This window comes from Balaenoptera borealis (genome assembly GCF_965194805.1).
Source record: "Balaenoptera borealis genome assembly, chromosome: 1".
NCBI classification, from domain to species: Eukaryota; Metazoa; Chordata; class Mammalia; order Artiodactyla; family Balaenopteridae; genus Balaenoptera; species Balaenoptera borealis.
The window spans coordinates 66,365,825-66,392,018 of NC_138860.1; the positions used below are offsets into that span (position 1 = coordinate 66,365,825).

The following is a 26,194-nucleotide window of genomic DNA, read 5'->3' on the forward strand; positions in this document are numbered from 1 at the left end:
GTTCCACCTGGTGCCTCCTCGCCCTGAGCTACCTCAGGTGCACCCAAGGCTCTCACAGAGTTTAGGAGCTTCTGGAAGATTTGGGGTCTGCTGTTCCTTGCCCACCTCCCACGCTGCTGTCAGAACCTGTACCAAAATGTCACCGTCACAGCAGACATCCACCACCACCCCCCAGCGTGTATAAAGAGCCATATGTGAATTATCTCACTTAATCCTGTAAGGTCAGCAGTCAAGGTACTATTTCCACTTTACAGAGGAAGAAACGGAGGTTCAGAGCAGGTGACACCTGGCCAGGTTCACCCAGCCCAGGAGCAGTACCAGGCAGCAAGAATCAGAGGCCAGATTCCTAACCACTGGGCTCCACTGCCTCTCACCTCTGGGCAGAGGCAGGGCTGGGGCCCTGGAGAGCGGAGGCCCTTTGTCTCACTGCCCTCGGCTGTCCCTGCTCAGCCCAGTCGCTCACCTGAGAGCCAGGTCCAATCCGGATAGCATCTGGGAGAAAACCTCGAAACTGCCTTCCCCTTCCAGCTGCCGGGCCACGTGGCTCTTCTCCAACAGCATCGTCTGCCAGGGGAGAGGACAGGCGCCGGTCAGCACGAGGCCCCGCTAGGCTGCCCGCACACCCCCACCAACCCCCAGGCCCACTCTTCGAGGCAGCACCTCAGGCCCCAACTTGGCTGGACGCCTCCAAATCAAAACGTGCCAGGCCTTTGTCTCACTGATTCAGCGTCCACGCAGGCAATCAACGAATGCAACGGGCTCATTCCGATGAAGGAATCCAAGGGTACTAACAATTAACCCAGAGCCGCCCTCCAACACACTCTTATGCAACCGAAGCCCTTAATAACTTGACCCACATGGTGATGCACGGTAGACTTTCAGGGCCGGGACAGAAAGGGATTTATCGTGCACCAGCGAGTCTGGGTATTCTCCTAGCTCCGCATACAAACAACCCTTCTAATAACCTAATCCTGTTTTCTGTTCAAACAGAATGTTGGTGGGGGCGGGGGGGGGGGAAGGGGAGGAGCCAGGTGATTTCAGAGAGAGGAACAAACAGGCCATGTGCCTGTCACACACGGGCGGCCGCAGAAGGCCAGCGAGCGCCTGTTTAATTTCAGCTTACGCTTTTAAGACCCAGCTAATGAGCGGCTGAATTATGTATCTACTCATGAATATTTCATCCCTGTGATACTCCGAGGCACAGACGAGCTGGCCTGCTCCGGGAGGAGATGTCTGGGCACTGAGTGAGGTGGGGAGGAGCTGGCCTTGGCCTGGGGAGCGATGACCATTTAGACACATTCCAGGGTCCCAGCTGGAGGCGTGGGCCCTGCTGAGTGGGGCTGAGGCTACTGCAGTCCCAAAGAGCCCCCTCTCCCTCCCACCCAGAGGCCTCACCTGGAGCTGGGCGGCCGTGACTCGGCCTGTGGCGTTCAAGTCCAGTGACATCACCATGGAGCACCGGGTGGCACGGCGGCTGTGGCCGGTGAACACGGAGCCAAAGGCCCGGAGGACAGTGAAGGTGGCTCGAATCTTCTCCACTGGTGGGGCACAGACAGGGCATCACCCGTGGCCCGGGTGCTGCCACCCCCACCTCTCACAGGACCCCATTCTGGCCCCAGGCCCCAGCAGGGGCCCCTCCACTCCCCCAACTCAGCTCTAAGCCACACCTCTTCCGCTGCTGGGCTGGCCCTGTGCTGCAAGCAGGGGCGCGGGGTGAGCAAGAGTGAGTCCAGAAGGGGAGATACACACACCTAGGATTGGTACGATCTGAGTGACAAGGGCTGCCCTAGGGCCTCCTGGGCCTGGTGGAGTCTAGGAGGAGGGCAGAGCATTAACATTCTTGGACCTGCTCTCGGGGAACGCCCATCACAGCCAGCTCAAAAAGCCCAGCAGTCCCAAGCTTTTTAACATAACTATTTAACAAGCACCCACTATGTGCTAGGCACCTGGATACAGCCTAGCCTGACTCCCACTCCCCCAACACACACTTTCAGCAGATCTACATTCTGGGAGGGCCTCTCCTTGCTGTATCCCCAGCTCCTCACAGGGCTCTAACCTGGGCCAGGTGCAGAACAGGTGATCAATAAAGCATTGGAATAAGCCCAGTGGAGAAGCAGGATAGTACAATGGTTAAACAAGCTTGAATATGGCCTCTCCCCGTTGTTAGTCACCTGATTTGGAGCGAATAAATTAACCTCCCTGTGCCTCAGATACCCCATCTATAAGATGGGGGTAATAATAGTACTTACTTACCTCATGTGGTTGCCACAAAGACTAAAAGATTTAATAATGTAAAGTGCTCAGAACATGCTCCAAATGTGGTGGTGTTAGTATTGTTTGTTATTATTAGAAAAGCAATACTGCCTGGGCCATATATTCTCAGCAGGGGGAATACTGCCCCCAAGAGGGCAGAAACTGATTCTTGAGGATGGGGGCAGTTTTCCTTTCTTATGTATAGAATAGAGCACAGATACACACACACACACACACACATGTCTGTGTGTGTCTGTATATATATACACACATACACACACACTGCATAAACAAATATATGGTGAATCTATGGCATTAACTTTTCACGGTGGGAGACGATTAGGAGAAAGAACAACTAAAAAGGCTCCTCAGAGGGGCAACAATACATTGAGGACACTGGCCCAGGGGTAACAGCTCTGGAGCCAAACTGTCTGTGTTTGAATCTAGGTGCTAGGATGTATGAGCTGTGTGGCCTTGGGCAAGCTGGTTAACCTCCCTGCGTTTTAATGGCCTCATCTATAAAATTCAAATAATAATAATGTCTACCTTATAGGGATGTTTTAAATAATAAATAAGTTAACCTGCTTGGAATAGAGCCTGGCGCGTAAGTCCTCAGCAAGCATTTACCACGATCCCCATCAATATTGTAATTATTATCACCAACTGACACTATTTTTTATTGAAGTATAGTTGATTTACAATGTTGAAACTCTTTCTTTAATGCCCAGCTCAAACATCATTTCCTCAAGGAAGCCCCCCGGCCCCTTCTCTGTGCTCCCTCCGCCTCTCCCCTCCCCAGCTCGGCCAGCAAGCGGTGCAGAGCACTGGAGTCTGGCACAGATGTGCAGCTGAGTCTCCCTTCCGGCTGTCAGTGCCTCCTTGTCTTTGTTTTTACTTATCGGGTCCTCTGCACAGTCCAGTGGGCTGTGCGCTGCACAAGGACACCACACCTAAGGGCACAGCATTTATATCAGATAGCCATAGGCCTGTATACTTATTAGGATGATGGCCCAGAACGTGGTGGTCAAGTGTTTGGTTCTAACAATGTCAATGCGTGACGACGGTTCCACATGTGGCAGTGAGTGTCTTAGGCAAGGAGTACCTGTTTCTAATTCACACAAAAGTACCCAACAGACTAGGGGTGGCCCTGCCCAGAAGCCAGCACAGGGTCTGCACACAGGTGCTCAGTGAACGCTAGCTGAGCAGATATAAGAAAGAGCCGCCCAGCACTCCCTCTGACTCTCCCTTCCCTTCCCCCACGCCACCGCCCCCACCACGTCCCAGCTGCACGTCACCTGGAGACCACTGTACCTGAGACCCTGCCATCCACACTGCCTGCCATCCCCACCAGGTGCTCCAGGACCTGCTCGCAGCAGGTGGTCTTGCCAGCACCGCTCTGGCCCAGGGCCACGATGCTCTGGTCCCTCTGCTGGCTCAGCAGAGCCCAGTACGCCCGCTGGGCCAGGGAGCCAACGTGGGCGGGTAGGCCATCCCAGCAGCTCCTGGGCACCTGCAGGAAGAGCGCCGGCATCAGCCTTCCCACCCGGCCGGGGCCCAGGGAGCACTCCACAATGCTCCAACCCGGCCTCAGGCCCAGATCCACGTCCATGCCTCCCATCCTACTCCAGCCTTGTCAGAGACGTCGTGCATTTTTCTGGGGAGAGCCCAGCCTGGAGATCTAGTCCTGCCACTGGCTCGCTGTGAGTCCTTGGGCAGCCTTGGACCCTGCTCTGAGCCTGGCCTCTTCTTCAGCCAATGAGAGGCTTGAACTAAAGCTGCATTAGCTCATGGGGCTCATCTCACTTGCTACACAAAGGACTGGATCGTACCTGTCTGAAATGAAGCAGGTGGATAAAATGGCTCAATTGATGAGTGACGTCTGCCATGGAAACAGAATGGGGCATGGGGGAATTGGCGGTACGTGTGCTATGTATTTGCTATAACAGATTTAGATACCGGAAGCCCCTTTGACTTCATTCATTCATCCATCCATACATCCATTCACTCAGTAAAAAAAAAAAAAAATTCATTGAGTGTCTACTACATAGCAGGCACTAACCCAGGCACTGGGGGCACAACACTACTCAAGGCGAATAAAGGAAATCTCTGCCAACCGTGAGGAGATATCATTATACACCTATTAAGATGGCTAAAAAACCGGTTTTTAATTTTTTTTGACACACTGCCAAGTTCTGGTTAAGATGCAGAGCAAGTGGAATTCTCCCACAATGCTACACAATACAGCCACTCTGGAGAACAGCTTGGCAGCCTCTTTTACAGTGATACGTACACTCGTCATCCAACTGAGCAACCCCACTCCTAGGTATTTACCCAAGAGAAATGGACATTTGTGTTCACCAAAAAACCCTCTGTCACTGGTTATATTGAGTAGGTATTCAAAATCATCAACAACCTAGAAACAACCCAAATGTCCCTCAACTAAAGAACTAAGATAACCAACCACCCTGGTTTTAGCACTGAAAGTCCCATGTCCCAGAAAAACCATTCCCTCCCACGGAAACCAGGACAACTGGTCCCCCTCCGAACAGATAAACAAAGCTGTGCAATAAAATACAATAGAATAAAAGAACTAACGGCTCACAGCTGCAACAATATGGGTGAATCTCAAATGCGCTGTGCATTGTGATAAGTGGAAGAAGCCGATTCCAAAGGTTACACGCAGTACAATCCCATTTATATGACTTTTCAGAAAAGGCACAACTAGGGAAAAGGGACAAAAGAACAGATTAGTGGCTGCCCAGGGCGGGACATGGGGGAGGGGATGACCACAAGGGTATGGAGAACTTTTGGGGGTGATGGGAACTGTCCTGTAATTGATGGCAGAGACAGTTTCACAACTATACGTGTTTGTCAAAAACTTACAGAAGTGAACACTAAAAAGGGTGACATTAACTGTATGTAAATTATACCTTAATAAACCTGACTTAAGACAAAAAAAGCCCTGCCTGTAGAGCTTGCTTTCCTTTGGGAGAAGACAGATGATAAAAAACCAACTAATTAAATTATACTCAACGGGAGTCATTTGAAAGCCATGAGCTTGGATGAGATCACCAAGGAAGTGGGCGTTTAAAGAGGGAGACAGAAGAGGTGTAGGGATGGGGCACCCAGACTTGGAGAGATCAGGGACCAGCAAAGGAGGCTGAGAGGGAGGGCCAGCGGGACAGAAGGAAAACCAGGAGAGCGGAATTCCTGAGCTGCGGAAGGGAGTGATGGCAGGAGGAGGGAAGGACCAGCCCCTGAAGTGCTGCTGAGGGTCAAGTCAGAGGAGGCCAGAGAATTGTCCACTGGGCTTGGCAGCATGGAGGTCACTGTGACCTTGACAAATGTCTGCTTAGCGTGGTTTTCAGGGAGAACGGAAGAGGGCGGTGGAGGTAGTGAGGGCAGTAGAAAGGCACCAAAGGGAGCAGGGAAACGGGCCTGGCTGGAGGAGGACCTTGGAAGCCCAGGATGCTAAGCGGGTGACAAGTGGGCTAGCATCCACCCTCCCAGTGGCTTGGCAGGACCAGGGGCACAAACTCCGGTGTGGCGGCCCTCCCCCTCCCCGAACCCCCAGCCTGGGGCTAAGGAGCACCCCCAGTGCACTGTTGGCCTTTCCTACCCCGAGGCCCCCAGGAACAGCAATGAGTCCCCATCCTGACACAAATCAAAAGGCTCACAGACCTACTAGAGAATGGACCTGAGGATATGGGGAGGGGGAAGGGTAAGATGTGACAAAGTGAGACAGTGGCATGGACATATATACACTATCAAACGTCAAACAGAGAGCTAGTGGGAAGCAGCCGCAGAGCACAGGGAGATCAGCTTGGTGATTTGTGACAAAGTGAGACAGTGGCATGGACATATATACACTATCAAACGTCAAACAGAGAGCTAGTGGGAAGCAGCCGCAGAGCACAGGGAGATCAGCTTGGTGCTTTGTGACCACCTAGAGGGGTGGGATAGGGAGGGTGGGAGGGAGGGAGATGCAAGAGGGAAGAGATATGGGAACATACGTATATGTATAACTGATTCACTTTGTTACACAGCAGAAACTAACACACCATTGTAAAGCAAGTATACTCCAATAAAGATGTTAAAATAAATAAATAAATAAAAAAGGCTCAGCAGGACCCCAAACCTGGCAAAGTAGGACAAGCCGCCACACTGGCTGGACACAGCCTAAGGGAACGCAGCGGGCAGGGGGTCCTGAGGTCCGAGCCTCGGAGCCACCTGCCGCTTTGGAAACATAAAGTTCAAGGGCCAGGCTATCCCAATCGTCAGCCTTCTCAGGCCTGCAGGGGAACAGGGAGGATTCTGCAGACCCAGGCCCCACAGTCACACACAGGTACCCCCTGCATGCTTGCACACGGGCATGCTCAAGGGCACACGCACCCAACAGCTGCAGAGGCCTCTGCACACAGGTGTGCCCATCTACACCCCACGCAGTCACAGCACACTCACCCCAAAAGAGGCCTGCACCCCCAGGCACGCACCCAGCTCCCAGCCACCCGGCAAGCCCAGACCCCCAGTGAGAGAGGCCCCCAGCCCTGCCTGGAGCCCTCCTAGCCCATCTTCAAGGAGGCCTCAGTCCCAGCCTCACCGCAGGTCTCTGCTCCCACCTGGTGGCCATTTGAGGAACCAGAGGGGACTCAGCCAAAGACAGAAGGAAGCTGTGGGTGTGGGAGGCAGCGTGACTTGAGGGGGACCCACGCCCACCGCAGGGTTACAGGGGCTTAGGGGGATCACGGGACTCAAGTTCCTCCTACCAGGTTGGGTCCCAATCCCCGCACTTTTAGGCTCTTTGACCCAGGCCGTGTAGCAGACGCCGCAATCGAGGACAGTCACGGTCGAGAGAACTGGGCTTGCGGAGAGACCTGTGACAAACACCCCTCCCAGGGGCCCCTAAGGAACCAGAGCAGGCTCTCGGGGCCTTGGGCTGCAGTAACAGAAGCACAGCCTGCCTGGCAACGGAGGGGAGAGTGCAGCGTCGCCCTTCCAGGCTAATGAGAACCTACTGTATAGCACAGGGAACTCTACTCAATGCTCTGTGGTGACCTAAATGGGAAGGAAATCCAAAAAAGAGGGGATATATGTATATGTATAGCTGATTCACTTTGCTGTACAGCAGAACTACGCTCAAATAAAATTAATTTTTTAAAAAAGGTGCCTTTTGTTATGTTAATGAGGTGACTTTTGGAAAGCCAAATATATATGAGATGACCAAATATATATATATATATATAATATTTTTTTTTCCTTTCTAGATTACCAGTTTATTATAAAAAGATCTAACTCAGGAACAGCCATATGGAAGAGACGCACAGGGCAAGGTATGGGGAAAGGGGTGCAAAGCTTCCATGCTGTCCCACCTGGCACCTCCCTGGGTACACCAATCCAGAAGCTCTCCAAACTCCATTCTTTTTTTTTTTTTTTTTTTAATAATTTTGAAGAACTTTTTTTTTAAATTATTTATTTATTTATTTATTTTAGTTGTGTTGGGTCTTCGTTTCTGTGCAAGGGCTTTCTCTAGTTGTGGCAAGCGGGGGCCACTCTTCATCGCGATGCGCGGGTCTCTCACCATCGCGGCCTCTCTTGTTGCGGAGCACAGGCTCCAGACGCGCAGGCTCAGCAGTTGTGGCTCACGGGCCCACTTGCTCCGTGTCATGTGGCATCTTCCCAGACCAGGGCTCGAGCCCGCGTCCCCTGCATTGGCAGGCAGACTCTCAACCACTGCGCCACCAGGGAAGCCCCAAACTCCATTCTTTTAATTTCACTGAAGCTTCGTTATGTAGACAGGATTAACTGATTCAACCTCAAGCCCCTCTCCCCTTCAAGGGGGTGGGGGGGAGGGTGGAAGAGACTGAAAGTTCCAATCCTCTAATTCTGGTTGGTTCCCCTGGCAACCAGCCCCTTCCTTAGGGGCTTTCCAAAAGTCACCTCATTAACACAAACTCAGGTGTGGTTGAAAGGGTTTTGTTATGAATATCAAAAGACACTCCTATCTGGAAATTCCACGGGGTTTAGAAGTTTTGTGCCAGGAATGAGGGACAAAGACCAAATATATATTTTATTATACCTACTGCCTAATACTAAATCTTACTGCTAATAAGGTAAGTACAATTAAAACGATAGTGAAATACCATTTTCACCTATCCAATTGGCCACACGGAAAAGTTTGATATTACTCTGTGTTGGTGAGGATACTGGGGAACAGGCAATCTCATACACTGCTAGCTAGTGCAAGTATGAAGGGCAGCATCTGCTGAAATTTTCAATGCATATTTCCTTTAATCCAGCAAGTCCACTTTTGTGGGCAATTCAGAACCCTCTCTAGAATAAGGGTCAGCAAATTTTTTTTTTCCAAAAAGGGCGAAAATGTAAATATTTTAAGGTTTGGGCCACGTGGGAGATGGCCAAATATATATTTTTGGTCCGAATGACCAAATATGTATTTTTCTTCATAAATCACAATATTGCACCCAGCTCAATAAAAATCTCCAAATGCTTTGCACATCAGCTGGCTTTGACAAGTCTTCACCTCTCCCCCCACCCCCTTCCTCTCTCCCTAAATCATGCTCTGAGTGTTTCTTGAAGAAATAGAAAAATCTTGGCTCCTCCAGCACATTGCCTCTCCACTCTCCATATTTGTGGTTGCCTCACTGACCCAGGTGGGCCACACGTCCCTTGCCAGCCACCTTACAGCCTGGTGAGATCCTGGACCTCCCAGATGGGCCTCCTGGCCTAGGGATGACCAGTAATATTTCTCTCAAATGCTAGCATCTACTGATCTGTAGTTGGGGACTGCCTGGAGTGTTGTATTGAGAAGGATCCTGAGCTATGGCTGAACTAGCAAGAAAGTGTGTGGTGATTGACTAGCAATGTCTGCCATGGGCGCAGGAATGGTTCGGAGTGGTGCCTGTGCCAAGTATTTGCCATTTCCAGCCTGGGGCTTCCCCTGCCACAGTGAGGCAAGAGGCTGGTCAGTCTTTTGCTGGGAGGCTCCCCTGACTGCTCCATCACAGGGCTGTCTTTCTACCCCTGCTCCCTTGCTACCTGGAGTTCTACCCCTGTCTAATACGGCAGCCACTAGCCACATGGGGCTATTTCAATTTAAATGAATTAAAATTAAATTAAAACCTCAGGGGCTTCCCTGGTGGCACAGTGGTTAAGAATCCGCCTGTCAATGCAGGGGACACGGGTTTAAGCCCTGGTCCGGGAAGATCCCACATGCCTCGGAGCAACTAAGCCCGTGCACTACAACTACTGAGCCTGCGCTCTAGAGCCGGTGAGCCACAACTACTGAAGCCCACGCACCACAACTACTGAAGCCCGCGTGCTACAGCCCGTGCTCTGCAACAAGAGAAGCTACCACAGTGAGAAGCCCTCACACCACAACGAAGAGCAGCCCCCGCTCGCCGCAACTAGAGAAAACCCGTGCACAGCAACGAAGACTCAACGCAGCCAAAAATAAATAAATAAATAAATAAATAATTTAAAAAACACACACATAAGATGATTTTTTTAAAAAAAGATCTGTATGTAGAACACTGAGCACCTAAGGGCTCGATTATGGGCTGTTATCATTCAAACGGGACTGATACAGAACTTTTCAAAGCTTCTGCTTCTGAGGTTTACACGTGCTGCTATGCCTAAGCCGGAAACTGATCATCACCATCTTTACATCACTTTGTGAAGTCATAACAATGGTGTTATGCATCTAGGGTTTTACAGGCAGTCCCAATTTCACATATTTAACACATTCTCCTGCCAAGAACCAAATACTTTATTTCAAAAATAAAATTACACTTCAGAACATAATATGGTAACCAGAGCCGAACCTAAGCTCCCACAATAACAACCAGAAAACTGGACAAAGTATATGAAGTAACTGTTTTCAGACACAGAAGGGGCTAGAGTCCCTGAAAGAAGGGAAGCAAACTAGGAGGACCCCAGGCTGCGTCAGCTCTTCGCCTGGAGGCACTTTCTGAAATGTGGTGCTGGGAGGGGGACCCAAGCAGACCATGGTGGTCCTGCCGAGGCAAAGGCACCAGGAGTTCACGGAAGACGAGGTGCCTGGAAACACCAGAAAAATAAATGAAATGAAGAGCTATATAGCTATTATAAGCCAGTGGTGATGACAACTTACTAGGATATACTCAATCCAAAAGAAGACTGGAGAAGAAAAAAGCAACAAGGAAACAAATAATACATACGAGATTTAAATCCAACTAAATTGGTAATTATTCAAGTGTAAATGGTCTAAATAGTCTAATTACAAGGCAGAGGTCAGAGAATAGACATACCATGCAAACACTAATATCAAGAAAGCTCGAGTGATTATAACAATATTAGACAAAGTAGACGTCAGAACAAATATATTATTACCAGGACAGACTTCTCATCATGATAAAAGTGGTAGATTCATCAAGATGACATAACAATCATAATGTGTGTGTACTGGGAATTCCCTGGCGGTAAGTGGTTAGGGGTCCATGCTTCCACTGCAGGGGGCACAGGTTCAATCTCTGGTCGGGGGACTAAGATCCCGCAAGCTGCATGGTACGACCAAAAAACAAAAAAATACCGTGTGTACCTATCACAGGAGATGCAACAATGCCTCTCCTAGGCACTTACCAAAGAGAAATGACAGCATTTGTTCACAACAAGACTTGATGAAAAATATCCATAGCAGCTTTACTCATAATTTCCCTGAACTGGAAACAACCCGATGTCCATGAAAAGTGAAGTGTGTTAATAAGTCCATACATTGGAATACTATTCAGCAATAAAAGAAACAAAAACCCCAACACAAGCAACATGATAATGAACCTCAAGGAAGAACATGGTGCTGAGGCAAAGGGGCCAGACCCAAAAGAGTGCATAGGATTTGATTCTATTGATAGGATGTTCTAGAAAAGGCAAATATAATCTATTGTGACTGGAAGCAGAAGCAGATCAGTGTTTGCCTGGGGCTGGGTGGGATGAGCTATTTAGAAACGGGCCCAGAGTGTACTTTTTAAAGTGATGGAAATGGTCCATATATGGATCGTGGTAACAGGTACGCGGGTGCACACTTTTGTCAAAACTCAAACTCTATACTTAAATTGGATGTATTTTATTGTGAGTGTTTTATACCTCAATAAAATTGCTTTTTAAAAGAACAAAAGCATACAGCATATTTATCAGTAAACAAAGAAAAATTAAGTAACAACTGGATCCTTAGACATGTGGTATCTCAAGAGAAGGAAATCAGGCATATTCTGAAAGAGATAAGCTAAAAAGTAACACTAGAAGAAAAGGGCCCAAATCAATGTTCCCAATAAGCTATCCTATTTCAAGTTCTCTTCCATCACCAATTCTGAACCCACTTCTTGGTTTAAAAGTAGAAGCCACAAAACAAACCTAATTTCAATCTTCTGAAATAGTCATAGATTATATGGTAAGCAAATGAATTCTGAAAGAGCAAACTTTGAAGACAATGAATTAAAAAATAAAATCAAAGCAGTGAAATATTTCCAGTAAGGAAAAAAAAAAAGATTTCTTTGGAGAGTAAGTGCCTCTTACAAGGGAAGAAAGAATATGTGCTTCTTGAAGAAGCTGTCCTAGTTGCTCTCACTGTGTTCTACTGTTATAAACAGTCTCTTTGAGGGACTAAAGCAATTCTCTCTGCCCCCACCTCCATCCACACTTTGCTGGGATTTCTCTTGGAAACCACCAAATCACAAGAATCTTCTCTGTTCATCAGCGAGCAGAGTTGGGACAAAGCTCTGAACTCTAAGGCTGACCTAAAAGCATCACGCAGAACACAGAGCGGGTGTGACAATACTCTTCAGCAGACGGCCCACTGTGCAAAGCAAGCAAGTCACCTTAATTCCGAGATGCATGAACACAGTCATCGCCCTACACCCTCAGGCTCTTGCCTGAGCCTTTCTTTCACCTTCTGACCCCAGCTGAACCCAAGCACATGGTACCCTGCAAGCCCCTGTGCCTCCCACCCGCTTTTGTACCACAGCACAATTCACTGCAAATCTATCCTCCCATCTTCAGATGACTTCTCACCACCTCCACTGCTGGCCGCTGGTCCCAAAGCCGGGATCATCTCTTGCTGAGCGCTGCAGCATCTCCTGCTTCTTGCTTCCACAGCACCGAGACGATGCTGCATGAGCACTTGAGTCAGGGTGTGCCGCCCCAGTGCTCAAACTTTCCTGTGCCCCATCCCAGGACCAGTAAAAGTGGAGATCCTCGTGATTGCCTAAAAAGCCTCGCCAACCACCCCCCACCTGTCTCGCGGTCCCTCGCACTCAGCCCCTTGGCTGCAGCCACCTTGCTCTTCCTCCACCACGTGGTTCCAGTCTTAGGGTCTCTGCCCTGCTGAGCCCTCTGCCTGGACCCACTTCCCCCCAGTACACAGGGGCTCAGCCCTCACACCTCCCCAGGACGCTGTTCAACCGTCCCTTTATAAGTGGTGCCTTCTCCAAACACCCTTTTGAAACTGCCGCACATACCGGCAAGCCCTGCCCCCCTCTGGCCTCTACAATTCTCCACAACATTTACTACTGTGCGGACAGTGTGTATTCGTTGGTCTGTCTCCCGCCCCCCCCCCCAACCCCCCGGTAGAATGTTAGCTCCAGGGACTTCCCTGGTGGTCCAGTGGCTAAGTGCAGGGGGGCCCGGGTTCGATCCCTGGTCAGGGCACTAGATCCCACATGCCACAACTAAGAGTTCGCATGCTGCAACTAAAAGATCCCACGTGCCACAACTAAGACCCAGCGCAGCCAAATAAATAATTAAATAAATATATTAAACAAAGAATGTCAGCTCCATAGGGGCACCCATAGCAGTACTACTCACGGATGCATGGTACACAGTGAAAGTCACTGAACGAATGACGGAATTTTTAGTAGATTTCAAACAAAGCCCGAGAACCACCTCATAGCATATCTCTACATTTCCTGGTCTTGACTTTGACTAGAAGTAGGAATACTAAAATAAATCAAAAATAATGTATAAAACCCTCAGAAAAGGTATCTCCCAAAGAGCTAAAACCAGGGGATATTAATGACAGTGCACTGCCACCTGGAATTTCAGGCGTTTGGGGCTCCTAAAGTCCTAAACCCGCCCAATCATCCCTCTACTGTCAGTTCAAAAAGCTGACGGTCAACTTTTCCAGTAGAGGTGATGTTTCCTGGGTCCTTAGAACTCTCTAGGAATATATATTAAGACCCCAGCTTTGCTAATATTGCTAGAGCATGTAGCATTTTCCCTTAATTATGTGGACCCAGGCAACGAGACAGCTACAAAGTTGAGTCAGTTGCAGATGTTGGCTGATTGGCTAGACTTTCCTTTTGGCTAAGAGTGGTTTCCCCACACTTGCCGTGGGATCTAAACTCATGGCGCTGAAACATCACCAGTAGCCCCTTCCAAGAATTTCGGAGACTTCTGGGCAGTAGTAAACACTCCTTACAGCTGTCTGATACTGGCATGCCAGAGGTCTGTGGGTTTCACATCCATCCTTTTGCAGAGTGAGCTGGTGGCAGGTGGAAAGTCCTCTGTGGCCTGACGCTGTTCTAGTCTCCCCTATGTGCTGTTTTGTTTAATAAGACATTTCCAGTGGAGCACTTAATATATATTAGATTCTCAATGTCTCATTCAACAAAGCACATAAAGCAGAGACCTGTGCACTGCCCCCAAATTCTGGATTTTAGTATCATGATATATTAACTAGGAATTGTATAGTTTATATGCTTTTTTAAAAAACAAACTCCAGCACTACTTACAATAGCCAAGACATGGAAGCAGCCTAAATGTCCGTCCACAGATGAATGGATAAAGATGATGTGGTATATATCAATATATACACAATGGTATATTATGCAGCCATAAAAAAGAATGAAATAATGCCATTTGCAGCAACATGGACGGACCTAGAGATGATCATACTAAGTGAAGTGAGTCAGACAGAGAAAGACAAATATTACATGGTATCACTTATACATGGAATCTAAAAAAATGATACAAATGAACTGATTTACAAAACAGAAATAGACTCACAGACATAGAAAACAAACTTATGGCTACCGAAGGAGAAACGTGGGGAGGGATAAATTAGGAGTTTGGGATTAACAGATACACACCATTATATATAAAATAGATAAACACAAGGACCTACTGTATGGCACAGGGAACTACATTCAGTATCTTGTAATAACCTATAATGGAAAAGAATCTGAAAAAGAATATATATATGTATAGCTGAATCACTTTGCTGTACACCTGAAACTAACACAACATTCTATCAACTATACTTCAATTAAAAAAAAACCCAGGGCTTCCCTGGTGGCGCAGTGGTTGAGAATCTGCCTGCCAATGCAGGGGACACGGGTTCGAGCCCTGGTCTGGGAAGATCCCACATGCCGCGGAGCAACTAGGCCCGTGAGCCACAACTACTGAGCCTGCGCGTCTGGAGCCTGTGCTCCGCAACAAGAGAGGCCGCGAGAGTGAGAGGCCGGCGCACCGCGATGAAGAGTGGCCCCCGCTTGCCGCAACTGGAGAAAAGCCCTCGCGTAGAAACAAAGACCCAACACAGCCAAAAATAAATATAAATAAATAAATTTAAAGAAAAAAATTAAAAAAAAAAAATACCCGAGGCATGCTCATTTCCCCACTAACTTTTCCTGGTGACAGACAGAAAATAGCAGTTGTGAAGTGCCTACCTCCTATTCAGGCTCTGCTTTTTGGGGGATGGGCAAACTTGGTCACATTATTTTAACTAGCATAGAAAATACTAGTGCTGTGTTTAGTACACAGGTGGCCATCACTGTCTTAAACCAATAGTAATTCCCATCAACCACGGGCTCAGAAGAGCTCAGGGAAAATTAAATAGCAACCACCTACAAGATCAGAGAGAGAGTTGCCAGCCTGCAGATCAGGGGTCTGGTGGTCACATGCCAGGGTTCCTATAGTTCTAGTGATTAGCAGATGTTAAAGGACTGTGCCATTCCAGCAGAAGTGTAGCTCTTCTGAATTTTTCTGGGAAGAGATAATCATGGCTGATCTTAGAACCTGAATGATGTCTTGTATGAGGAAAACCAGCCCAAATAAACTGGTTTAAAATAAACGAACAAAAAAGACAACGAAATTTCTCATAGGACTGGTTTAAGCCTTTTTACTCTCTTTGAAAGCTGCCACAATTTTCTCAGATGTCCCCAGTTTTCAGAGCCGCAGAGGCTGCGTGGCAGGGCAGGTGGCGTCTCCAACCCGGGGCGCCAATACCCAGGCTTGTGGGAGCCAACACAGATAAGGAGTCAGCCCAAAGGACTGCCTACCAGTGGGGTTTGGACTCACAGCCTTTCCCTCTTCTTCAGTGTCTTTCCTCTCTAGGCGGCATTTCTGTCTAGAGATGCAAGTTGAAAGTGCAGAATCTGTGTCCATCATTTCTGTGGGTTCCTCACCACCCGTTGCCTGTGGCTGCCTGGCCTCTTCAATTGAAAATCCAATCAGCTGTGCTTAGCCAAGTGTTTACCTCTGCTGTTTGAAAGTTTAAATGGATCTTTAACTCTTTCCCTCACTAGAAGTCTCCACAAAGCCATGGATAATTGATGCAGGGTTGAATGGGGCCTCAGGTTTTCTTCTCTTTTGGGGCTGGTGGCTCTCAGCTGGAGGAAGTTTTACACGTCAGACAGGGTGGGACGGCGGCCATCTGTGACTGTCAATCAGGGAGGCTGTTTGTCTGGGGAAGGCCCTGCACAGGGACACAAACAAACTCTTCCAAACAAAGGTGGAAACAAAAGAGAAAACAAAGCCTGAAGGGGGGTTCCCAGGTTAAGATTTCCCTCTCTACGACCACAAGCAAAAGGGCTCGATGTTCTATCATTTAACTCTGCTCTTCAAGTCAGAAGTTGCACAGAGGTTAAGTATTTGCAGATTTTAGCCACCTACCATGTTTTGAAGCACAAAGCACTTCGAGCAATAATTTTATAATCATAAAATAGGCTGGTAACTTTGATCCTTGAAACTGACAAAAAAGTAAACCTAAAATGTTTTCCTCTGTGTCGCTTATTTTTTTTTCAGTACTTCTGTGGTCCTGTATTTTGCATATAATTACCAAATTAAAAAAAGAGGTCTCTATGTCATGTCTGTGTCCATCTTTCTTTCTACAGGCCTGCTTAGAAAATCCTTTTAAAAAGAACTTTGGGGCTTCCCTGGTGGCGCAGTGGTTGAGACTCTGCCTGCCAATGCAGGGGACACGGGTTCGAGCCCTGCTCTGGGAAGATCCCGCATGCCGCAGAGCAACTAGGCCCGTGAGCCACAACTACTGAGCCTGCGCGTCTGGAGCCCGTGCTCCGCAACGAAAGGCCACGATAGTGAGGCCCACGCACCGCGATGAAGAGTGGCCCCCACTTGCCGCAGCTAGAGGAAGCCCTCGCACAGAAACGAAGACCCAACACAGCCAAAAATAAATAAATAAATAAATAAATAAATAATAATTTAAAAAAAAAGAACTTTGTAAGGTAGCAATTTCTGTCTTTCCAATGTATCCTTTTTATAATGAAACATACATTTTTTTTTCAAAGTCCATGGCAAGTATATTTCTTATGCCTTAGCCCCAAACGCCAAATATAATTTATGCATTCTTTCAACCCGAATGTTCTTTGAAAGCATGCTAAATATGTTTGAGACCAACGTTAATAAATATTTAAGAAATTAAAGTGAAAAGGAAAAATCGAAAAGAAAAGGCACCAGACTGGAAAGAAAGGAGTACATTTGTTTTTATTCAGAGACAGGATCTTACATGTAGAAAATCCTGAAGAACTCACACACATACACACATACACAAATCTACTAGAACTAATAAATTAGTTCAGCAAGATTGTAGGATACAAGATCACCATACAAAATCCAATTCTATTTCCATGTACTAGCAATGAACAACCAAAAATGAAATTAAAGAAACAATTTCATCCATAATAGCATCAAAAACATTAAAATATTTGTGAATAAATTTAAGAAGACACATAAGACTGAAAACTACAAAGCACTGCTGAGAGAAATTAGGGACGACGTAAACAACTGTAGAGACATTTCATTCATGGATTGGAAGACTTAATGTTGTTAAAATGACAGTTGTCTCCAAATCTATACATTCAACAAAATCCCTACCAAAATCGGAGTAGGCTTTTTTTTGAGGGGGGGCAGAAATTGAAAAACTGATGCTAAAATTCATATGGAAATGCAAAGGATCCAGAAGAGCCAAAAACAAGTTTGAAAAAAAAAAGAAAGAAAAGAATAAAGTGAGAAGATTTTTATTTCCTGATTTCAAAACTTACTATAAAGCTACAGTAATCAAGACACTGTGGGACCAGCATAAGGACAGACATATACATCAACAGAACAAAACTAAGAGTCCAGACATAAGTCCTTAAGTTTATGGTCAATCAATTTTCAACAAAGGTGCCAAGACAATCCAACGGGGGAAGAAAACGTTTTTATCTTCAAACAAAAAAACAAACATTTTTCAGACAACTAGATAGCCACATGCAAAAAAAGATGAATTTAGACCCTTACCTCACGTTATACATGACAACTCAAAAATCAAACAAAGACCTAAGAGCTAAAATGCTAAAACACTTCTAGAAGAAAAAGAGAAAAAAATCTTTGGGGAATTCAGTTAGGCAAAAAGTTCTTAGATAAGACACTAAAATTCATTCCAAAAAGTTGTAAACTGGACTTCAAAATTAAAACCTTCTGTACTTCAAAAGTCACTATGAAGAAAATGAAAAAGAAGCCACTGACTGGGAGGAAGTATTTGTGAATTATACACATGATAAATAACATAAATAAAGACAATCAATTTTTTAAATGGGCATAAGATTTAAATAGATATTTCACCAAAGAAGATATAAGAATGGCTAATCACCACAAACATGTCCAATATCACTAACTGTTAGGGAAATGCAAATCAAGACCCCAATGAAGCACCACTTCACACCCACTAGGAAGGCTAGAATCAAAGACAACAGCAAGTGTTGATGAGGCTATGGCAAACCTGGAACTCTCATAAAATGATGGTGAGAATGTAAATGTAGTATAATTTAGAAAGCAACTAGTGATTCCTTAGAAAGTTAAACATGAATTCACCATACAGCCCAGCAATTCCACTCCTAGTTACATACCCAGGAGAAATGAAAACATACATCCACACTTGTACGTGAATGTGAACACAGCAGCATCGTTTGTAATAGACCAAAAGTGGGAATAATTCAAATGTCCATCAACTGGCGAAGGGATAAACAAAATGTGGTCTATCCACGTAATGGAATATTATTCAGCAACAAAAGGGAACGAGAGACCGGAACACACAACGTGGATCAACCTCCAAAACCTGGTGTTAAATGAAAGAAGCCATGTGCAAAAGACAAACAGTCTACAACCTGTAAGATTCCACTCATATGAAATGTTCAGAAAAGGAAAATTACTATAGAGACAGAAAGCAGATTATTGGTTGCCTGGGGATGGGAGCAGGAAGTGACTACAAGTGGGCACAGGGGGTCTCTTTGACACATGGAAATGTTTTAAAATTAGACTGTGGTGCTGGCTGCACAACTCAGAGTTTACTAAAACTCATCAAATTTACACTCATAGTGAGTGAATTTTATAACATGTAATATCATGCCTCGATAAAGCTGTTTTTCAAAGAGTAAAAGTTGCAAAATTTTGTTTTGACCAAAACCATGTTTCAAAGACACCAATTCTCACACGAATTCAAAAAGATCAATATTCAGACTCTGGATTAAGCTCTGAAGTCAGTGTGAGAAAATGAAATGTCTTCCATGGCAATAATGATGTGACGTCATAGTACTTTAACCATGATGTTCTTTATATATGAGAGTAACATTTGCATACTTTATGAATTAAGCATCTATTTTGGAGTCTCCTTATAATCGGAAACATCCTTCTCTAACAGGAGAGGGTATGCAGTCAGAGAAGTGAGTAGATTGTCAACAGACAGATGGAATTTATCAAATGTTATGTGCCCCACTTGCATATGATGAAATTATTTCAGTATATCACAGAAGAAAATGGTAGCAAAACATCTTAACCATACAAATTGATTTTAACCGACAAATTGATTTTACTGTCTATTTGATAACCAGTATCCCTTTAAAACCATTCTTTCAATGAGCCAAACCCAGGACACTTGTCAATCTCTAAATGAGTAAGTTTTACTGACAGCAAATTAGGAATCCACTTCATTGATGTCCGTTAAGACGTATGGTTTCTATGTTAGGATGAGGAAGATAAAGGCAGCTGTCATTTACTTAACCTTTTTTATTCTGGAAACCGGCAATTAAAAACAAAGAAGTTAAGCATTGATCCTGCTCTATTAGTCTTCTATTGCTGTGTAACAAACACCCACAAACTCAGTGACTTAAAAACACCGCTAATAAATACCTCCCAGTTCTGGAGGTCAGAAGTCCTGGCTGGCTCTGCTGGGTTTTCTGCCTAGGGGCTCACAAAGCCAGAATCAAGGTGCTGGCAACCTGGGTTCTTATCTAGAGGCTCCAGGGAGGAATCTGCTCCCAAACTCATTCATGCTGTTGGCAGAATGCAGGTCCGAGGGCTGTAGGACTGAGGTCCCCGTTCCCTTGCTGCCTGCCAAGGAGGAGGGGTCACCCTCAGCTCCTCGACACACTCACAATCCTTCTCATGGGGCCCCCTCCACCTGCAAAGTTGCCAAGGGTGCGTCCCACCTTTCTCCTGCTTCAATCTCTCTGACTTCTGCTGCCGGCCTGAGGACATTCTCTGCTTTTAAAGGGCTGGTGTGAGCAAATTCAACCCACCCAGAACACAACCTTAATTATATCTGCAAAATCTCTTTCAGCGGGTTACCCCTGGGAGTAACCCCTGGAGGCTTTTAAAAGTCACGGGAGACGTCGCAGAAATCTGCCAACCGCACCTGACTGTCTTTACAGGCAAATATATAGCGCAAGTGGATGAGTAAAAAGCAGTCAACGTGGAAGGAATGGCATGATTAGCAAACTCACCGCTTCCTAACTTCCTAATAAAATAATCGATTTATGCAGAGATCGTCAGTGAAAATGAAACGAATGGCAGATGACAGCTGAGTGAGGAGCCGGAGAGCTGAGCGCACCTGAGCCCACTTTAGAGAAGTGACGGACGGCAGAGCGGCCCCTACGTGTCATGTGCCTCTTGCTACAAAGTCCGAACCTAACACGCTAATCCAGCTGTTGGAGCTGGCTTTCAGCTCATAGGAAATTTAGGAAGCAGAAGTGCAATTTAAATGACACCACGAAAAAGCAAACAGAGAAATCCAGAATGTGGAACACTCTACAGCCGGCCCAGTTTCTTCAATACGTCAATTACCTGGGGGTGGGGGTGGGGGTGGGGTGGGGGGCTGTTCTGGATTAATGGGATGTTATTACCAATTACAATACAAGAACAATATTTGGATCCTGATTCAAAAAACACAAGAGTAAAAGGACATTTTAAAGTTAATCAGAAAAACCTGAATATGGACTCAGTATTAAAGTAAGAATCATCATTTTCATTGGTTGGCATAAAGGTCTTAAGGTTGTATGAGAAAACATTCAGATTTTTTAGAGACGCACATAGGGCTGAAATGCTACGAGGGGTTTGCTAATTGCTTTAAAATATTCCGGCAACCACAAGAAGAGGGGATGGACAAAGCAGGTACACAAAATGTTGAAACATACCGAATCTGGCTGATGTATATGCATGGGGGCTCATTGTTCTGGTCCACTTTTACCCCGGACTAAACATTTTTATAATAAACGATTTCATTTAAGAGATTTCATTCATTGAGCATCTGCTGAGAATCAATCACTGTGCTCAGGGCTTCGCATCCACTTCCTGCTGGATCCTCACTACGGCCTTATGAAGCAGGTACCATTTGTATCCCCACTTTTATAGCTAAGAATATGAAACAACGACCAGTGTGGGGTGTAGCCGACAGGCCTGCCAATTGCCCGCCACCCCAGCGAAGCCTCAGAGGCCAAGGAAATGAAAGATTTCTACATTTTTTGGTTTCACAAAGCAGTCTGACAAGTCGCCTGCAGCCCGCGTTGGAGGGCGATCCCCCAAACCATGCGCCAACCGCAGCACAGGGGATGCTGGAAGGTTCGGAAGGAGACAAAAGGCGGAGACAGGTAGAGGGTGAAAGAGAAACAGAGGGACCACAGAAAAGCAACAAGGTGGAAACACACGGAGACAGTCACGGAAAGGGGCGGAGGGAAGAGATGGGGAGACAGTGGGGAAGAGGGATGTGCTTGAAGGGGGATGTCACAGACCTAGAGTCAGACAAAGCTACTGCAACCTTGGTCCACCTTCCACTCTGCCCCACCCCTCACACCAACCAGAAAACGGGAACGCCTCGGAGCAAAGGAGGGACCAGACACGTTCAGTATAGAGCTCTGTCCACGTGTAGTTACAGATCCGTGTCAGGCACGGTTACCTTGTCCCCTCTCCCCATCCCCCAGCCCCCATCCCGTGACCTTCTCCCCAGACAGCTCACCAGCTCCAAGCTCAGAGCCAGGAGGAAGGGAAGGAGGAGTTATTTATTTATCTAAACCATGTTTCAGTTTTTTAACGGCCTAACTGAGATAAAAGTCACAGACCCTCAGTGCCCAGCAAAGCTGTTCTCAGCGGGGAAAGTCTGTGAGGCTGAAGTTAATAGCACGAGGGCCACGTTAATGCCACTAGGGGGTTCAGATCAGAGGCTCCTGGAGGCGGCTTCAGGTGACGGTTTAATCACAACGGAAAAAACGGGTCTGGGGTTTGCAACGTGTGACTGGGGGGGTGGGGGGAGTGGGGATGGCAGAAAGGGGTTACAGGAGGGAGCGTGGGGAGCAGAAAACACAAAGGAAGACAGAATCCTCAAACAGAATCCTCAATGCCTTTCAGAGACTGGAACTAGACCTGCAGAGGAGGGCAGGCCTGTCACACCGACCCCCCACCCCGCCCCGGGCATGTTAATAACACGGAACCACTTGCTCAAATTACACGTTAAAAAACACCTTCTTGGCCTTCCCTGGTGGCGCAGTGGTTACGAATCCGCCTGCCAACGCAGGGGACACGGGTTCGAGCCCTGGTCCCGGAAGATCCCACATGCCGCGGAGCAACTAAGCCTGTGCGCCACAACTACTGAGACTGCGCTCTAGAGCCCGCGAGCCACAACTACTGAGCCCGTGTGCCACAACTACTGAAGCCCGCGCACCCTAGAGCCCGTGCTCCACAATAAGAGAAGCCACCACAATGAGAGGCCTGCGCACTGTAACAAAGAGTAGCCCCCGCTCACCGCAACTAGAGGAAGCCAGTGCGCAGCAATGAAGACCCAACACAGCCAAAAATAAAATAAAATAAAAAATAAAATAAATTAAATTTAAAAAAAAAACTGTAAATGACGCCTGCCCTCAAAAAATGCCCTGGGGTAGGGCATAGGCAAGGAAATTCAACACATGACAAATTTTTCAAGAACTCAATATGAAGAGGGAAGGTGTAGTCACTCTTTAAAAAAAAAGGAAAAGAAAAAAAAGGACATGCCTAAAGTTCACTATGAGGAATTCTTAGCCATATGCAAATCCAACGTCCAAAAAGGTTTCAGCTCACACCAGTCAAATGACCATCAGCAAAAAGTCTACAAACTATAAATGCTGAAGGGCTTGTAGAGAACTGTGTACCTTCTAGCTGCTGGTGGGATGTAAAGTGGTAACAGCACTAACACAAACTGAATGGAGCTGCTTTAAAAGGTAAAAATTCAGCTACCATATGATGCGGCAGGGCACCTTTTGGGCCTATAACCTAAGGCCACCAGAATCGGAAAGACAGAGGCAGGCAAATGTGCACTGCAGCAATATTGAAATAGCCAAGATATGGAAGCAAAAAAAAGGTCCATAAACAGATGAATGGACAAAAGAAGAAGTGGTATATAGACAGAATGGAATATAAGTCACGAAAAAAAGTAAAAGAATGGCATATGCAGCACCACACATGAGCCTAGAGATAATCACACAACGTGAAGTAAATCAGAATGCGAAAGACAAATGCCTTTTGATGTCACTTATGTTATCTGAAAATTCATAAAAATGAACATATTTCCACAGAGAAAGGCAATCTCAGATTGAGAAGACAAACTTATGGTTAAGCCAAAGAAAAGGTGTGAGGAATGGATAAATTAGGATATTGGGGTTAACACACATATACTAATACATATAAAATATATAATCCCCAAAGACCTATGGAATACCAAGAGTGGTCTACTCAACACTCTGTAATAACCTACATGGAAAAGAACCCAAAGATCAATAGATATATGTATATGTGTAAATGAACAAGATTCTGTACACCTAGAAAAAAAGACATTTTTCAATCAAGTTTGCTCTGATAAAAACTACAACTTAAAGACACAGACAAGAATTAAGGAGGCTAAAACTTATGGGGGTTTGTCCTGGCACATTCCACTCTAATCTGCAACCTAAAAGCACAACTTGCAGCAAGGTTCTGTTTCCCTAGCAAGCAGAGTTGGCAACGTAGAAGTCTTCCCACCCTAAGGCCGTTTCCTCAAACAGCAGCTCAAATCTACTGCTAATGGTCACTAATAGTCACAAGGACTGCAGGGCTGTAAATGACTCATGCCCTCAAAAAATATCCTGGGGCAGGGAATGGCCAAAAAATCCAAACGCGGCAAATTTTTCAAGAAGGCAATTAGAAGTTGTAAGTTTAGCTCAATCTTAAAAAAAAATGAAAAGGACATTGATAAACGCAAAACATCAGGAATTCTCAGACGCATGGAAACCCAATCTACACAAAGGTATCACCTCACACCAGTCAGAATGACCATCAGCAAAAAGTCAACAAACAATAGATGTTGAAGAAGTTGTGGAGAACAGCATAACCTCTCGGTCTAAGTGGGATGTAAAGTGGTAACAGCCAATAATAGGAACAGAATGGCAGTGTGTTTAAAGGTAAAAAGTGAGTCACCATATGATCTGGAAGGCCCACTATTGGGCCTGTCACCTGTGAAAGCCAGAATCCAAAAGACACGGGATGGAAAATCGTGTATTGCAGCAGTATTTACAATAGGCAAGACATGGAAGCAAACAAAATGCCCATCAACAGATACATGGACAAAGAAGAAGTGGTATACGTACCGAATGGAATAGTAGCCTCGGGAAAAAAATGAACAATGCCGTTTACAGGACTACAGATGAGCCTAGAAATAATCATATTAGGTTAAGTCAGTCAAAAGGGAATGACAAATATCCTATGATATCATTTATACATGTTATCCTAAGATTGCTACCAATGAACATATTTCCACAGAAAAAGACACTCACAGACTTATAAAACAAACTAATGGTTAACCAAAATGAAAGGTGGGAGGATGGATAATTTAGGACTAAGGGGCTAACATACATAGATTAATGTATGTTAAATGTATATAAACATATAACATATAAACTATATGAATTATATAATCACGAATACATAGAAAATATATAATGACAAAACACCTACCAAATACCAAGGGAGGTCTACTCAACATTCTGTAATAACATACATGGTAACAGGATCCGAAGATGAACAGACATATGCATGAATCATTGAGCAGATTCTGTACAGCCAAACAACCACAACACTCTAATCAAATTTACTCCGATAAGAAATAGAAATTAAATTTAAAAAACAAACATAAGTAAGGAGACATAAACTTCTGGGGGCTTGTCCCAGCACATTCCACTCTAATTTACAACCTTGGAACGCTACCTCCAGGAAGACTCTGTTGCCCTAGTAACAAGAGTTGAGAACGAAATAATGCTGCCACCTTGTGGCTCTTTCCCACAACAGCAGCTTTAAACCCAGTGCTAATGGTAGCTTAATAGTCACAAGGACTGCTGGGCTGTAAATGACGCCTGCCCTCAAAAAATGCCCTGGGGTAGGGAATAGGCAAGGAAATTCAACACATGACAAATTATTCAAGACGTCAATATGAAGAGGGAAGTTGTAGTCACTCTTTAAAAAAAAAGGGAAAAGAAAAAAAAGGACATGCCTAAAGCTCAGTATAAGGAATTATTAGCCACATGCAAATTCAACGTCAAAAAGGTTTCAGCTCACACCAGTCAAATGACCATCAGCAAACACTGCAGGATTCCACTCCCTGTGCTTTGTGGATGCTTCCCAATAGCTATCTAGTTTACATTTGGTAGTGTATATATGTCCATGCCACTCTCTGACTTCATCCCAGATTACCCTTCCCCCTCCCTGTGTCCTCAAGTCCATTCTCTATGGCTGAGTCTTTATTCCTGTCCTGCCCCTAGGTTCTTCATAACCATTTTTTTCTTTTTTTTTAGATTCCATATATATGTGTTAGCATACGGTATTTGTTTTTCTCTTTCTGACTTACTTCACTCTGTATGACAGTCTCTAGGTCAATCCACCTCACTACAAATAACTCAATTTCATTTCTTTTTATGGCTGAGTAATAGTCCATTGTATATATGTGCCACAGCTTTATCCATTCATCTGTCGATCCTGCCAACACTTTTACTTTACTCAACTGAGACCAATGTCAGACTTGTAAGGTAATAAATTTACGATGTTTTGAGTCACTCAATTTGCGGTAATTCGTATGAAAGCAATAAAAAACAAATACAGAGGTCCTACAAGAGCCAGGCTATATATTTATATTTAAGTATTTCTAAAATGAATTTAACCCTGTGATTCACAGCAGCAGCAGCTTCCAAGGGATCCCACCACACACCTGAGGCGAAAGCAGCCTAATAAAGAAGCAGTGACAGCAGCAGGTCACTGCCCCACACTTGGGGTAGAGGGGGATTTGATCTACTGTAGCAGCAGCATAGCCTGAATGGGAATGCATCCTCCTGTGGCACTAGTCCCATCAGCA

At 45.7% G+C, this 26,194-nt stretch overlaps 1 protein-coding gene and 1 long non-coding RNA gene across 2 annotated transcripts in view; both read right to left on the reverse strand.

Annotated features, from left to right (window-relative positions):
• The window catches only part of LOC309613820, a 1,113,403-nt gene that overhangs the window by 144,653 nt on the left and 942,556 nt on the right, over positions 1 to 26,194 (reverse strand). The window lies entirely within an intron of this gene.
• On the reverse strand, positions 460 to 24,896 carry LOC309606809 (unconventional myosin-XVIIIb-like; the record flags this gene model as incomplete). The annotated part of the gene is made up of 3 exons (XM_082344347.1): positions 24,441 to 24,896; positions 1,396 to 1,538; positions 460 to 564 (listed from the first exon to the last, which is right to left on the reverse strand). Exons 1-3 carry the CDS (start codon positions 24,514 to 24,516, stop codon positions 460 to 462), a joined length of 324 nt encoding a protein of 107 aa, XP_082200473.1. The 5' UTR covers positions 24,517 to 24,896.